We start from the raw sequence: 16,752 nt of genomic DNA on the forward strand, positions 1-16,752 counted from the left end.
GCGCTGTCGAGTTCTCTGGGCTCGGACACATCAGGGATGGTCCATCGCACAGTGGAAACGCGTACTGTGGTCAGACGAATCGGTTTTTCACGTCTTTTTTGGAAAAAATGGACGGCGTGTGCTGCGGACCAAAGAAGAAAAGGACCATCCGGACTGTTACCAGCTACAAGTGCAAAAGCCCGGGTCTGTCATGGTATGGGGTTGTATCAGTGCGTTCGGCAAGGGTAACTTACACTTCTGCGTTGCACCATCGATGCTCAGAAGTACATAGAGATTTTGGAGGGGCAAATGCTGCCTTCAAGGCAAAACCTCTTCCAGGGATGCACATGCATTTTTCAGCAAGACAATGCCAAACTGCATACTGCAGCCATAACAAAGGCATGGCTGCATAAGAAAAGGGTGCGGGTGCTTGACTGGCCTGCCTGCAGCCCTGATTTGTCTCCTATAGAGAATATTTAGCGCATTTTGAAACGCCAAATGCGTCAACGAAGATCCCGAACTGTTGTGCACCTAAAACATTGTTTGCAGGAAGAATGGGACAAACTAACGCCTGAAACACTTAGTAAATTGATTACTTCAGTCCCTAAACGTGTTTTGAGTGTTGTTAAAAGACGTGGGAACAGTACAAAGTGGTAAATGCTGTACTGTCCCAGTATTTTTTGAAACGTGTTGCAAGCCTGAATGGCAAAAATGGATGTTTATTTACAAATCAAATGATGTTGACAAAAAAAAACATTACTTATCTTGTGTTCATACTCCCTGCCATGAAATAAAAGTTAAGGGAAATTTATAAATTACTGTGTGTTCTTTTTATTCACATTTTTCACATCGTCCCAGCATTTTCTTGGTTGGGTTGTATCTATCTATCTATCTATCTATCTATCTATCTATCTATCTATCTATCTAACCTCCATTGTTGGTCACACCAAAGAGCAAACCTGACTATTTATTATCAAGCTGTGATTTCTGTGTGATCTGATTGGTTTACATGTGTCTTCACATGTGCATCCTGAGTCCAGATGATTGCTAACTGAGTGTGATGATTCAGTGGAAGTGTTTAGCAATTAACACACAAAGGCTTTCAGTTTTGAATGTTGTGTCTAATGTACACAATTGATGTTTTGCAAAACACTGTGTGTAGTGTTTTGCAAAAATTGTGAGGCCGAGAATGTGCATATAGTTGTGCAAATCGTGCAGGTTTAAAAATGTAAGCAATCGTAAAAACTGTGATATCTATAAATCCTGTTGTTAAAAATGTCATTATTATCATCTATCAACAACAGCAAAAATTAAGTAAAAGGCAAAAAACTGAACCTATGAACACTGAGCACAGAGAATAATACACAAACAAATGTCTAAACAGCTGGTATGTCCGAATCAGAGAAAGCTGAACTGGAAGTGGTTCCTGGCATCATCATCATCACTGCCCATTTCAAAACTAAGGATGTCCATGCAGTCTCCATTCATGAGGTCCTTCTGTAGGAACCAGTCCTTCAGTTTTCAGTGAGGATACCTTTGAATGACAGTAAAACACAAACACTTTAGTTAAGACATGGTCAATCACAGTTAATCACACACATATATCAACTGTCAGGATAGATGCATGAATGTCTGCTTCAGTTGAGGACTGCTGTGTATGAGTTTACAATATTAAATGACAAACCCCTACCCCCTACCCCTAAGATAATGTTCTTCTATTCATTGTGTATTGTACTCAATACAACACCAGTGAGATGAGGAGACAGAAAACAAGTTAATGGGATAAGCCTGAATGTTTTGCTGCATGTAGGAATATTCTATCAGCGACTGTTTTTTGCTAATAACATGATGCTGAGTTAAACTATATTAATTTCTTTTCTTACAAATTTTTGCATGTTTGGGACCAGGTATGGTTAGCATATCAAACATTAAGTTACTAGCTAGCTAGCTAGGTTAGCAAAGTGCATCCGTAATTCTCATTAACTCTAATATTGATTTGGATGTTAACTGTGTATGACGTTAAATAAACATTTCCATACCGAAAACTGTATATCAGCATCAAACCAGTCTGTTTGTAGTACCTAAGAATGAGCCATAATTACCGTGGATCGAAAACTCATTAGAACGAAATAACTAACGGCAAAACTGTCAGTGCAAAATTCCTCCTCCACCGACAAATATTGAGAAAATGATAGAAATTTAAGACAACTTATTCAATACGATGCACATACAATCCGCGCTGTCCTCCGGTGACTAATCCTCCTGTGACTGACCTCCCGGCCTGCATCGTCAGCTTATCAGTCAATGCAGACCAGACATGTCAATCAAACAGGCATGCCCCCAAAAATACCTGTTTGAAAGGCCTAATATCTAATTAATTAGATGATTATTTTCAGATGGACCACCAGAACACTGAACAAGAGGTGTGAATTTAGCCCATGATACCGTAATGAGTTGTGGAAAAATTTATTCACTGAGTATTTCTATAGAGAAAGAGAGTTTTTTGGAGCCAACCCCTAGCGACCCTCAGTGGTATTGCACTTAAAGTCACTTCCGCATTGGCTTTACTTCTCAGCCCTGCAGCCTACATCCATTTTTATATATAGTCTATGGTTATGGCAATACAATATAGCTATACAGCTAATTATCAGTACATCTACGAATGAGATTTGGTGGTTAAATATTATTATATTCCAACATTAACCCAGTCATGAGCAGAATGTTAAGCCTACAGTGAGTTGCACTGTAGCTGGAGACCCTTGGCTGGAACCCAGGCGGCTGAGGTTTCCATGGTAACCCTGGAGACGTGGGATCTATGCGGATTCTCCTGGAGGCCGTGTCCTGTTATCACAGTGACAGATTTTGCTGTCGTCTCAGCGGTTCAGCTCTAGTGGAGTTTGCCAGGAGATTTTCTGTCTAGGGCACTCTTGATTTCTGGTAGGATTCTCTGCAGGCGGTCGTGGGCAGATGTGTTATATGCCGGCTTCTCTTGCGGGTTGATGTGAAATAAACACTAATGCAATTCACTTTGGCTTTTGGTTCAGTTGGTCTTGACTTGACTTATGAAACGAAAGATCAGACAAAGAAAAAGTTACTTGGAGCATGTGGCAAAGAAAGAACAAAAAACGCAGACAATAAGGGAGAAAGTGCAAAAGGGCTAGGAGCTAAGATCCAGGAGTTTGGGGATAACAGCTGGTCTTAGAGCAATGTGCGAATTGATCACAACAGTTTTATCCCCTGGGGGCTGGCGCATCTTTCAGGGGCGTTACCCGTCTTCTCCTTTGTTTCAACTTGGAGAAGAGAGTAATTTTCCATGGAAATGTTGAATAGTTTAATTCTAGAGTTTACCTATAAACTCACACATCCATCTTCCACCATGACCATTAAACAATGAAACGACTTATAAACCTAAGGCTAATAGGATTACACAGCCGTTCTTTGACTGTAATAGTAATAATATGGACATTCTGGATGTCATGTAGTGTGTGTTACCTTGTGTGAAGAATGCTGACAGTATGGTCGCATGAAGGACATTGTCTTAAAGACTACATGTTACATTTCAACCATTCTATAGGACAGAAGTTTGGGATTGAACTATTACATAGAGACATCTCATGAGTTACAGAACAGTTAGATATTTAATTATATACAGTAATCTTCCTCAGATCTGAGTGTTGTGCTGGTCACTGCTCAGGATTGGAATGTGGGTTGTAGTTAATGACTCTGATCTAGAGAGGGACAGAGGAAAGGAGGTTAGTTTGTGTGTGTGTGTGTGTGTGTGTGTTACACTTAAAAGAACGGCAATCCTCTTGTGTAGCACATTCAATTTTATTCTGTAGGAACAGCAATAAACACACACATCAGTCCTCAGCATCTGTGCCTGACGATCTCACTACTGCTGTCTGACGTCTTGCTCGCTCCGCTACTGCTGAGCTGAGGTAACTCACAATAACTTACACTTTAAACAGGTCAAAAACATTCAAAGTGTGTGTAACATGTGATCATGTACTGAACACCCTTTTTTAACCCAAATATTTCTATTCAATGAACTCTATTTAAACCAAAGTATTTATTATTGTCCCCGTTTTAAGCGCCGCAATGCACGCAAACCGAATAGCCGCAAGCTAGCGCTGCAATGCACGAGGGCCCTACTAGCCGCGAACTAGCGTCGCAATGTATGCGAGCCCTAATAGTGTTAGCCTGTGTGTCATGTGTCACGTTCAGTCCAAGGCTTTTACACACAATATCACTTTTCTATTCCTTTCCGGTTATGGTTTCTGAACCCCTTACCTGTAGGAACAGCAATAAACACACACGTCAGTCCTCATCATCTGTGCCTGACAATCTCACTACTGCTGTCTGACGTCTTGCTCGCTCCGCTACTGAGCGGCGTCAGCTACCGAGACCGTTTAGACACACCGCGTAAATACAAATATTCAAAATAAACGAAAACCATAATCAAACTATCACAAAGTGATTTCAGCCTGCTTTTTAAAGTCCTTCGCTGTTAATAATATATAAAAAATAATAATTCCTGAAATTTCTTAAATGGGGGGCAAGATATTTTGATCAAGTCCTAATGTCTCTGACACACTTTCAATGTCTCTGAAAACACTTTGTGCCACGTGTGTGTGTGTGTGTGTGTGTGTGTGTGTGTGTGTGTGTGTGCGTGCGTGTGTATTCATGCCTGGCACAGAGAGCCACCCTAGTGATAATCAGTACTTTTGATGTTACTTTTCCTATTTAAGAAACAATCAAATATCAATAGACAGAGTCTTATTGTTACAAACTGGAGATTTGGCCTATGCTCTCCAGTTAGCCTGGTGTTCATTGGTTGATCCTGTGGCACTGACCCTCTCACCCTTGGTCTCATTGTGTATCCCTCTGACATGCTAAAAGCATGGTCTGTTTGTGAGAGAGGGGTCCTTTATCTCTGTTTCTTATCAGGTTAATACTTTGATGGTGGGAAGAGTAAGAAAGTATCAATTTTGGGTCCATAACTCTGCGTTTCCTTACAGTGAACTTCTTTAATGGCTTGTGACTGATGCCAGGCTAAGTATGTACGCTACAAAGGAATAGTTCAACATTTGGGGAAATATGAGGCTATCATCAGCAGCGGTAAGCTTGGTTCCACTTAAAAATGAAACAGCAAAATAAAAAAATAAATCAATAAATACAAGCACCTCTAAAGCTCTTTATTAATATGTTATGTAGTGGTGTCTTGACATGTGTGTATACTGTTAATCCATTTGCCATACCAGTTACCTTTTGAAGGTTGTATGGCCAATCTCAGCTGACATACCTGTATATGTGTAACTAAACCTCTAGTTATATCTAATATCTCCATAAAAAAACTGAGGGACCCTATTTAAATCATACATACCTAATCACTAGTGCAGAGCAGTAAGTCTTGGAAGCATGGACTGTATATGTCTCTCCAACCACACCTACTGTTTTGGTTCATATTCATATGTGGAGAATAACAACAGATACTGTATGAATCACCCATATTAATTCATAAATTAATGCAAATGGATATGCCAATAACAATAAATGTTAATTTGAAATTTAAATGCCAATTTCAAAGTATGTACTGCCTGTCTTTAATCAAATTAGTTTGTTCAAGTTTTAAGCACTGCCAGTGCCGCACATTTGCTCCAAGTATTTTGTTTGCTCTATTTGACAAAATCATTAGCTTGGCAGCAGATTATCATTGCACCAGAAACAGATGTGGCTGGGCTCCAAAATACCACACTTTGGTTTTTGTATGGATTAAACAAATGAGATATTTTAATTAGTGAGCAGCACAGACACTGATATGCAGATTTATTTTTGCTGTTTTAGCTGTTTCCCTCTGGCTCTAGTATCTACCTATTAGCGAAAGAAAGAATGAGCATATTCCCAATAATGTCAAACTATTCCTTAATATAATGGTAAAGAAAATAACAAACCTACAATTGACAGCAAAACACCTAAATGTTGCAATAAGCCCTCCAACCTAAACCATCATATAGGTTGTTTGCCCCTTACTCTGATACGATCCACAGGAGCATCTCCCACAATAGTGCCCCTACAGCAGCAGGCATACCAGACCTTTGTCATCATTGTTACCATAAGTAACATGTACAATGTACATTTAACAGGTACGATTTGGTTCGATTTTGGCAAAAATCAGCTTGAGTGGTTTTAGGACAGAGTCATGGTTTGGGTTACTTCCTTAAGGTTAGAGGACCTTCTCCTCTAAGGTTGTGGAACAGGATATCATGGATTGAAGAAACAACAATGATTTGGTCAATGAGTGGTTTCAGACACTGATCTCCTGTGTCTAAGTCCTGTGTTTTGTTAACCTAGCCATTCACCCAACCTCCTCTCTACAGGGACTTTGTAACTATGTTACCTAACTTCCTCCTTTGCTACATCATAATTATTATGACCACTAGAGGTCACTGCTTGCTAACATAACAATTGTTTTGAGTTGTGTACATTGCTTCTCCAAAATATCATATTTGTGAGAAGTTGGTGGTTCTTTTTGTGGTTTAAAACATTATGTTGTTCAAATAGTGCCTTTTTGTGCCTATATTTTATGCTATAAGGTATATTTTCTAATGGTCTAGCATCAGCACTATCTTTGGAAATACATGAGAAAAACTCATGAAATCTGAAACTGAAATCACATTCAGATAATTAATTAGGTGGACATGTGCAGGGGACAGCACAAAAAAATTAAGTTGTTGATCTAACTGCGAAGATTCACACAACATACTTTGGCACTTGCAAAGTACAGCCAACTCACCATTGCTGCTACGAGTTACACTTTTTATGGAACACACCAATGAACAGCCTAAAGACGGAGCGTAAATACAGTAGCCAGTAGTGACCATGCAGAGAACTGCAGTATAATGCAATGTGATACACTAAACCTGCAATAAATACAGCCTTTGTTTTGAATGAAAAAGAGGGAAAGAAATGTGTTTAATTTCAAGATGCAGTTTGTTGTGTTGTGTTTAACAACAATGATTTGTTGTCTGTGGAGTTCAATGAGGGCTCACAAACAGATTATCAGAGAGCTGATGGACGATTCAATTTTATACTCTATTTCAACATTTTTTTGTTTGTCCTGAAAACATCACACGACACTGATGTCTTTTCTTCTTTCTGTCTCTTCGTTGTATGTACCTCTATCGTTTTTTTTGTCCCTCATCCTTCTCCTTTCTTTTTCTGCTCCCCTACTCTTATTTTTCTTTGTCTGCCCTGCTGTGATGTGACTACTCTAATGCTTTACTTCAAGCACTGTTTGTTTGCAGTTTTCAAAGCAGTCAAAACCTACAAAACAATTTAATATTGGATACTGTCACTACTGACTGTATTTCTCTCCTTCACAAATGTCCTGTGTAAACTTTACATGTGGTCAGATGTTATGTGGAAGCTGATAATGTTGCAACTGTAATAATAAACTGTAATTTAAGAAATGGAATCATATTAAATTAACTGCAGATTATGGCTAACTCATTTATAATCTATCTATCTGTCTATCTGTCTATCTATATATCACAACGGAGGGGAACAGCAGTCCGTTTATACTATTATTATAACTATAAATATGAAAATGAAAGGAGTATGAGAAAGGTGCATAAATATGAAACTATAAATACATTGAAAAACTTTGCTCATTTGTGACAATCACATACTGACATTCATCAGTTATCTTGCAACAACGTTTCATTTGTCAAACCCTCTGTCCCTGCATTTCCTTTCTCTCAACACTGTACTGTCAAATAAAGGCGTAAGGCATGTGCATTTGATGACGTCTTATAATTGATACCATAAAGCTCGTTGTTAACATCGGTCTGGGTGTAGAAATCGCATCAAATGTCTCACATTGTAGTAGTCTGGGATAGGTGATATAAAGTGGGATATGTGATATAATGATATGATTTTGAAGGAAACGTAGGGTGTGATTTGGACGTGAGGAGGAGGAGCTCTGGCCGGCCACGACCTAATTTTACTCCTATGTTTGCATGATACTAACAAAATGGGGACCACTCGTAAAAATATTAACAAAAAAGTCCTCAATGTACCTTTAACATGACTCGACTCTGCTCTAAGCTCTTGCACCTATTTGATAAAACATGGCAGGGTATTGAATCACGTTTCAAAGCAGTAGACAGCATATTCTGTGAGGCATTGCTGACACCATAGTTATAGGTCAGTCAATTAAACACTGTATGTTGCAGAGCCCTAAATATTTTAAAATAATGGCACAACTCTGAGTTCCTTTAATCCAAACTCTACAGATAGATATTGATATATAGATATACTCCCACTGACTGAAAACAGTCTCCACAGTCTCAGTCAGTGAATGCAAAAACATCATCTAAGACATTTTGTTCATCCTCTGCAGAAATGATGAGCTTGCTATAACTCAAGCAACCAAAATTTCTTGTCCAGCTCCCAAAACAGTGGATTTGGGAGCTTAAAGGACGCACTGCTCCTCCTTAAATCAATGAAGCTGCTTCACCTTCTCTCTGCTTTGGGTGCCGGGGTGTTGTGCTTGGCTGTATGTTTGGGTAAACACATCTTAAAGCCATGGAAGGTAGTTTAACGGAAAGCAGGACAAATGCACTTAGCCCTTTTTCTTCCACAACAAACTAGCCAACTGGCATTACCTACTGTGCATAGGGCTCATGGAATCTTCCATACTTTTCTGAAGTACTTTTCAGTGAGGTCTCTACTTGGTTTGTTTTACTGAAGCCAGAAAATCTAAGCTTGGCCAACATGGGTGGAACCTGGGTGGAGCTGAGGTTTGATTAGCATTATGCAAAAACTGTGAGGCCTTGTCAATTGAGATAAAAATAACCTCAAAACATATGTATCACACAAACATATAATAACATGAATAATCTATTGAGACCCTAAATATGTATATATATATATATATATATATATATATATATATATATATATATATATTGATCTTACTTCGTACTTCTGTAGTTATTCATTTATTTATTCCAATTAAACTGTCCTTCTCCTTAGACATTGGGGTAATTCATTTGTGGAATTATATTTTATAGATTCAAACAAATATAAACTTAATAACCTACTAACCTACTAATTATTAACCTACTTAATGATTTAATAGTGCTCGCTCAGCTTCTATGTGTGGAATACTGCTAATTCTCACTTTAGTCTTGCAGATTTAAAGGGCATTTGTTGGCGAAAAAAGATTTAATAACATATTATTTTGAAAATGTCCAAGTGAAAGAACTGAGCATTCACTGAATGTATCTGTAATGACCCTGTATGCTGAACAAGAGGCTGTTGTCTGGAGTACCACAACTTCAAGTCTCATTCTCTGCCCACACATGAAACAAGCCGGATTTCCATGGCAACATTATGCCTATCACACACATACTACAAACACAGAAGGAGAGTACCATAATGCACTAGTGTAGTGAGCTTCACTGAATGTGGACACAGGAAACAACAGCAGCGGGACCCGATGACTTTAACTGCGTCATTTATCCTTTTGGGAAGGTGTTTACATGAAACAAAACAAAACTGAACACAACAACTCTCTCTCTCTCTTCAGTACACTAGTGTGGTCATTGCATTTCCCAGTCTCCTCCACATTTCTATCAGAACAAAAGGAGAAAAAGCTTGACAGGGTTTGGGTGCCACTTGTTGTTTCGTTCCTCACTTGACTGCACTAGTTTTCTCAGGTAAAAACAGCTTCAGGCCTGAGCCACGTGTTACTCTCACACTCCACTTACTAACCAGGAACCCCCCTGGGGATGTGAAAAATAATAGGGATTTAATATTTATTATGTAACATCATGCCATGTGTATTATAGCTATCATGAGGTATGAACATTACATGGAGGAGGGGAGGAAGGTTACATGAGCTCAGCATGAGTCCTCATATTATTATTTAGTTTCCTAAACTAGGGGCTTAAATACAAAATTGCTTTTGGCTGGGTCTCATTTTAGTTTGCTGTATTAGAGAAATAGCAGAATTTAAACTGTCCACAGACCCGTAACAATATTTTTTATTTTGAAAATATAAAGTGTATAAAAACTTTTTGAAATTGCTGTTCCTGTTAGAATTGTTTAATCATTGATTTTTATTTACCCGCTCAGACAAAATAAATTACTTACTACTAAAGTTGAAATATAGTATGCACACATTGGTTAAAACATAAATAACCTAGGCTCAGATACCCACAGTGATTAAAGCTCTTTGCAGGACTCCAGCTGCTAAGCTTTTACTATTAAGTGTTCAGTTTTGATTATTATTAAATGGCATTGTGTGCATGCACCGGCCCTCTGAAAACTGCTGGCTGTTGCTTTTGTTGTTGCAACAATTTGTCTGCAAGAGTCATTGTTTCAGGGATTTTATTTTTCATTTCGGTTTGGGTGTCAGTTCATCCTGCATTTGTATGGGCAGGAAAATTCCTGGGATACAGTTGGCTCGGGCATTTAAGAAATGGTCTACTTATTGTAAATGTGTGTACATTTTTTTTATATGTAGCCCTTCATCACAAAGTATACCTTAGCACACAGAAAATAAGCAGCAGTTTAGCTAACTATACAACAATCATTTGCAAAATAACTTTAAAAAATAGAGTGTACCTCTGTTAATAGTGTTACAATTAAATTATACTTATAGGCCAACACACTGTCTCAAGGTAATGAAGGCAGTGTATAAATGTGCCACTACACTAAGTTTCATTTTTGGGATTTTTTTTTTTTGTTAGTAAGTTAGTTTAATATGTGTTAATGTAATTGCTTTCTCTTCCATTTGCATTGTTTGTATTGTGTGTGCACTTCTGTTTGTTTATACATGTATTTGTGTGTTAATTCGGTATGTAAGATCATGTGACCATTTCATTTGTTGTCTATCTTGTCCTGTAGTAAATCAGGCGCAGTCTTACTCCTGCATCACAACCTGAATACAGTTGATTCAGACACACAGACAGAGAGACACATTGGGACACACACTTTGTCAGCTGTTCACTGAGCAAAAGAGTCTTTGACATTTCAGACCAGTGTAAACAACAGGTGGATGGAGCAAAATGTTAAATTGGATGAAGGCAGGTGTGTGTTCATGTGCTCTTATCAGTGTGAAACAGCTCTGAGTCATGGCGCACCCAGCTACTGTAAACGCACACCACTCAGCTTACACTAGTTAACAATTAGGAGCACAAAGACACAGCCGTTGTAGAAAAAAAATCAATATTTACACGATGATGATGATCAGTGGAAGCATCTGGGCTGTTCTGCAGCAGAAAAGAACCACAGCAATGATTTAACATGTTTTCTGTCCATTTGTCCTTTGAAAATATTTCATATTACTGCTCTATTGTAGGAAAATCAAATGGCAGACTAATGAGTTATCTACTTCATCACAATGAAGGTCAAGTCTACATTCATTTTTGTCAAACTTTTATTATTGTTTTGAGGTAACTGCAGCCTCAAACAGCATTACCACAAAAACACAGTTGTGTTGTGTTGTTGTGTTGTTATGAATTGCAGAGATCCAGTAAGTCTACTTATTGATTTTTCTAGTCCCTCCAGAAATGTTTTATGACATATAAAACACTGTGTCTTTCAATTTGTGTCTAAAATGATGTTTTCCACAAAAAGAGTCCCATTGCTGAGTTTAAAAGTCTTAAAATCTGCTAGCTCATTTAAAGATCAGGACTCTATGAAAAAGCTAATATTTTTCATTTCAACAATGTAATTTCTGATCAAAAGATGTTTCTTACCTCACTGAAAAGTAAATTCCAGTGTACAGTATTTGCACTAGAGATTCAAGTTTACAGATCACATGTGTAAGTTGCACAGTTGGCTTGCAAAATAGTTGTGATGTCACGAATCCTGTTTGTGTCTCTGTTTTAAACTCAGATTTAAGGTGAGCACAGAAAGATTTTCTCTCTTCAGCAGATGAATATGAAAATGGCCATCTAGTGTCTAAAGTAGACTGCAGTGGAAAATGGTCAGCATTAATAAAAAGTCTTCATGCACTTATAGAGCTAAAACACACTGGTGCTAGCTTTGGTGTCACTGTATCACAATGGCTGATGTTTAACTACACGTTCTAACTTGGCTGTCTCTAAATCACCATTGCCAGGGGCATCTATAATATCTGTGTGAAACTGTCTGTGTGGTCGGCTTGCTGCCTTTCAGAAACACAGTTCGAGTGTGTGTATTGCCTGTGTGTGTGGGTGTGAAGACTGGCTGTGCGTGTTACAGTAGTCATCAGTGTCTTTTAGTGAGTGTGAATGTGTCTGTGTGAATCTTTGTGCACACTGTCTGAGTGCACTTTGTGTGTTTGCGTCCTTTAAATCAACAAAAGTGCGAGGCTTAATAGGCTTGAAAAGCTGCCAACTGACTAGATGTTGCAATAAGGGAGTCACAGAAGGAGAGAGAGATGTATGCAGAGAGGAAGAGAAAGATAGACTTGAGTGGGAAAGACAGAAAGGGGAAAAGGAAAGAGAAGTGAGAAGGTGGAGGTGATAAAATGTAACAATGTCTAAATATGATAAATAGATGTATGTGGAAATGTCTTGTTAACATCATCAGACACAATGTTACCATGGAAACACCCTGTTGATGCAGCAGGACATAGAATATGACTAGAGAGTTTTCATCTTTGGGATGACTTTTTTTTTAAACCTTTTATATAAATATTTTTTTTTGTGGTCATTGCTTTGGTATTTCTGCACTGTATTTCCCAGAGATCCTCTGTCAATCAAACAGCACAAGCAATGCTGTGACATCTCTCCCTTCGATGTTGTTTTGATGAGTTCCTTTGTCACTGCTCATTGCTAAGTGTCCAGTTTGTCTTTTTATTCTTAACTACAACTACTTCCTGTGCTGTGTTTATGAGGGACACCTGAATGCATCATAATGTGATTGAAGACATACTGGTTGAGGTTGAGCTGGCCTCTCTGCTCAGGCTACCTAAGTGTCAGTGTCAGTCCATGATATTCGACATGGTCCACAAAAGTGGCCATATTGTCCATATGTGTCCATCTATTGCCAGGTCTTCTTTGTTCTGGCCCTCTTCCTCCACCCCTTCTATGCCTTCCTCTTCCTCTCACTTTCACTGCTTCCATGTTTGTAAAGTTCTCACAGAAGCTCACCTGAGGTTTATCTGTAGCACTAAGGCTCAGACTGAGTGGTGTTCAATTTCTGTGTATGTGTGTGATGCAAATTTCAGGTGTGCTTTGTAGTTTGAAAAAGTGTGTTGTGTTTTTTACAAGTGTGTGTTGCAGAACTGAAAACAAAGTGTAAAGTAGAAAATGTAATTTTTACTTTTGGTTCCTTTGTGTAAGGCATGGTTTCAAAAGTTAAGGTTATGATACTCTGGTATAAATTCACTTTTAGTGTGTAAGCAATCACAGAAAACTGTAAAGCTCTCACCATCCAGAAAATGGGACATGACACATATGTACAGTACCTACAACCAGACATTCACTCAACCCACTCATGAGATTCACTTTCTTCAATGCATGTAGATTTCAGATCTGATAAAAACTTCATTTATCTGTCTTCTCTTTGCTGCCTATCTTGTTTGTCATTATTTGAACTGACTAAATAAATTCTGCATTGCTGCTACTATTCTTATTACATTATTAAGCTTTATAACACATGAAGAGTGTATTTACATATGCACAGAGATACATACAAACTAATTTACCAAGCTGCATTGGCTCACAAACACTTGTGCACCCACACATTTACACCTCAAATACAAGTCAGCTGTGTGTGTGTTTTTGTGTGTGTACATATTAGCATATAGAAGCACATATTAGAATATAATATGATGATACAATGATGCCATTTGTCATCCAGCTGAGGAGGTCTGGGATTCAGTATAACACATGGTGGACTACTGTTTGACAATTGCTGTCTGTTTTCACTGGCTTCTATTTTATTTTACTTTAAAGGCCCAGCCCTATATATATGAATGTCCGTGACTGACTTTCCCATGACTGAATTCCCAATAAAGCTGTTCTCATTTACATGTTTTTCTGTTTCTGTTGTCAGAAATAGTGAGTGAAACGTGGCCCATTAAGACTAAATGTTAACTTCCATTCCAAGCCATTTCCAATCTGCTGCTCTGCTGCAACTGCGATGCCATCTGATAAAATCACCAAACACATCAGTTAAAGACAAAGACTGAGCTGTTATTTATGCTATATTTACCCGTACAATAATAGCTCAGAGAGTGATAGAGTTGATTGATTATTCAACCATTGCACAGCCACATGACTGAGTTGGAGTTTCCCCATTGATCATTTTTCAAAATCATCTCTTTCAAAATCAATCAGCTGTCGTAAGATATTGTATATGTGAGCACAGAGAGGAGGAGAGAAGCAAATGGATAGGGCTGAAACCAGCTGAGACTAGGAAGAATGCAAATACAATGCGATGATGTCAGTTATTTAGAGTGCTTCCACAACAGTTTTCAATTACTTCCTCTATTTTGCACATTGACCGCATGCGGTCCAGCCATATACGAGGTTTTAACCTAGCCTTGTTAAAAAATATTCCAGTCAGCATGTCCTCTGGAGTTGATATGCAAATTAAATCTCACCTTACATTTAGTGAAAGTGCTTAACCCTGAAAAAGTGCTAAATTTAGGCTTTTGTGACTGGAGGATTGATGTAGTAATGAAATTGCGGTGAAGTGTGAGTGTGTCATTATTAGACACAGAGTAATACACTATTAGACAATCTGCCTTTTTTGACGCATGGACCTGATCTAGGTTTAAGTCGATAGAAATCATGAGGCTGTGGATCAAAGTCAAATCAAAGATACTTTTCTGTTGGGTTTGAAAAAAAAAGAAATCAGTTGCAATGCCAAATGTTGTGGTAACCAGGGAATATGTTTTCTCCTTTTTTGAGCCTATACTTCTCTTAAACATTGCATTGATTCCCCCATGCACATTATTTTGCTCAGTGAATTTCTTTGGTAAAGGTTTGATGAATAATCTTTATTATTTTCTCTTTTATTTCCTCACTTTCTCCTTCCCTTCCATTCTTACTTTCTCTCCATGCAGGAAACAGTAGAATATGCCTTCCTGATCATTTTCACTATAGAGACATTTCTGAAGATTATTGCCTATGGCCTGGTCATGCATCAAAACTCCTATGTCAGAAACGGCTGGAACATGCTGGACTTTGTCATTGTCATTGTGGGGTGAGTTCATAGGCAGCAAATTAACAATATATATATATGTGCAAACACACACAGTCAAAACACGTACACGAACAAACAGTGAGATTATTCTTTGAGCACAGTTAAGCTCAAACCATAGGTTTACATGCAAACATAAACACTCACTTATATAGTAGCTCATGTACTTTGACACACATTCACACACAGACAAACAGACATACACACACACACAAGGCCTTGTTTAGAGTGATGGTTTATCAGTAGACAACCTGACCACAGTGGATGTAAACTGATGAAATGTGAAAAGCTAAAGGTAAATATGCACAGAAATAAAAGACATACACACATAAACTATATAAAAGCACACACATACTTACTACACACATGCATGTACACAGAGACAAGAACAAAGAGGACACATGGCTTTGCTTTCTGTCTCTTTTGCTCTCATCCTTTCTGCTCTGTTTTGATGGCATCTCCACTACTGCTCTCCTCTCCCTCTTTTTGCTTCTCTTTCAAACCTCTGCCTCCATCTATCTTTACTTTTCCTCTCCCTCACCAACAAACCTCTTTTTCTCTTCAGGTTGTTCAGTGTGGTTCTGGAGATGATAACCAAAGACGCTGACTCTGGTGGCCAGTCTGGGGGTAAACCTGGGGGGTTTGACGTCAAGGCCCTCCGAGCATTTCGCGTGTTACGACCCCTTCGGCTCGTTTCTGGAGTTCCCAGTGAGTTTACATAGAGCTGTTTAAGTCTCAAGTCATGTCACATCTCCTCATTTCATTTTTAGTTTTTTACTTAAGAACCATGCACACCCACAGATCAGCTTTCAACTACTCCGGCTTATTAGAACAGTTATCAGGTTGATGATAGGTGGAGCTATGCTGGACATAATGTCAGGTCACCAAACTCTATGTACTAAAAATAATTATAATTGTCCCATCCTAACAGGTGCAGTTAATCTATTATGAAAGTGATATCACAATCAGTCACTGTGTAAATTATATAATATACAGTATAGCAAAGTTAGCTAGTTGATTGTTTCAGCTGCAGCAGAGATCAACCCACTGGCAAAAGTAATTAAATAAATTAGGTACATGGTAGTAAGTAAACAGTAGCCTGGTTGTTGTCAATGATGCAATGATGGCTTGTATCTCAAGAAAACATTGGACTCACACAGCCAGCACGCCAAACATCTGTAGCATTAACACCATGATTTAGAATTTACTCTAGTTGAAATGGGGCACCAGTCCTCTGGGAGGATAACAATGAATTACTTCATTGATAAATTTATCATCTCATATCAGAAGCCATGACTTCTCGATTCTCGATTCTCTACGTCAAAAGAATACAACAGGACAACAACTGGGTGTAAATAAAGGAGTTTATTAACTAAACTATCTACAGAGTAAATGCAAGGTGTAATAATCATAAAGATGAAAATAATAATGAAATGAGCAGTGTGATGAGTTGGCAATGGTGGGAGAGAATATGTTATGGCTATACACTATGGCTATACAGCTAATGATACTACATCTATGAATTAGGTCTGATGATTAAATATTGCTATATTTCGACATCAACCC

General features: G+C 38.3%; 1 protein-coding gene across 13 annotated transcripts in view; it reads left to right on the forward strand.

Annotated features, from left to right (window-relative positions):
- The window catches only part of cacna1db (calcium channel, voltage-dependent, L type, alpha 1D subunit, b), a 162,119-nt gene that overhangs the window by 38,649 nt on the left and 106,718 nt on the right, over positions 1-16,752 (forward strand). For 12 of the 13 annotated variants that reach the window (XM_087179652.1, XM_087179642.1, XM_087179647.1 and 9 more), the window contains exons 4-5: positions 15,050-15,189; positions 15,752-15,894. The exons of the other annotated variant lie outside the window; for it this stretch is intronic. In XM_087179652.1, coding sequence (XP_087035778.1) covers positions 15,050-15,189; positions 15,752-15,894 — 283 coding nt within the window. The remainder of the gene's footprint in view (positions 1-15,049; positions 15,190-15,751; positions 15,895-16,752) is intronic. 13 annotated transcript variants of the gene reach the window in all.

This window comes from Seriola lalandi, unplaced genomic scaffold (genome assembly GCF_002814215.2).
Source record: "Seriola lalandi dorsalis isolate HSWRI2012SDOR001 ecotype SW California unplaced genomic scaffold, Sedor1 jcf7180002054861, whole genome shotgun sequence".
NCBI classification, from domain to species: Eukaryota; Metazoa; Chordata; class Actinopteri; order Carangiformes; family Carangidae; genus Seriola; species Seriola lalandi.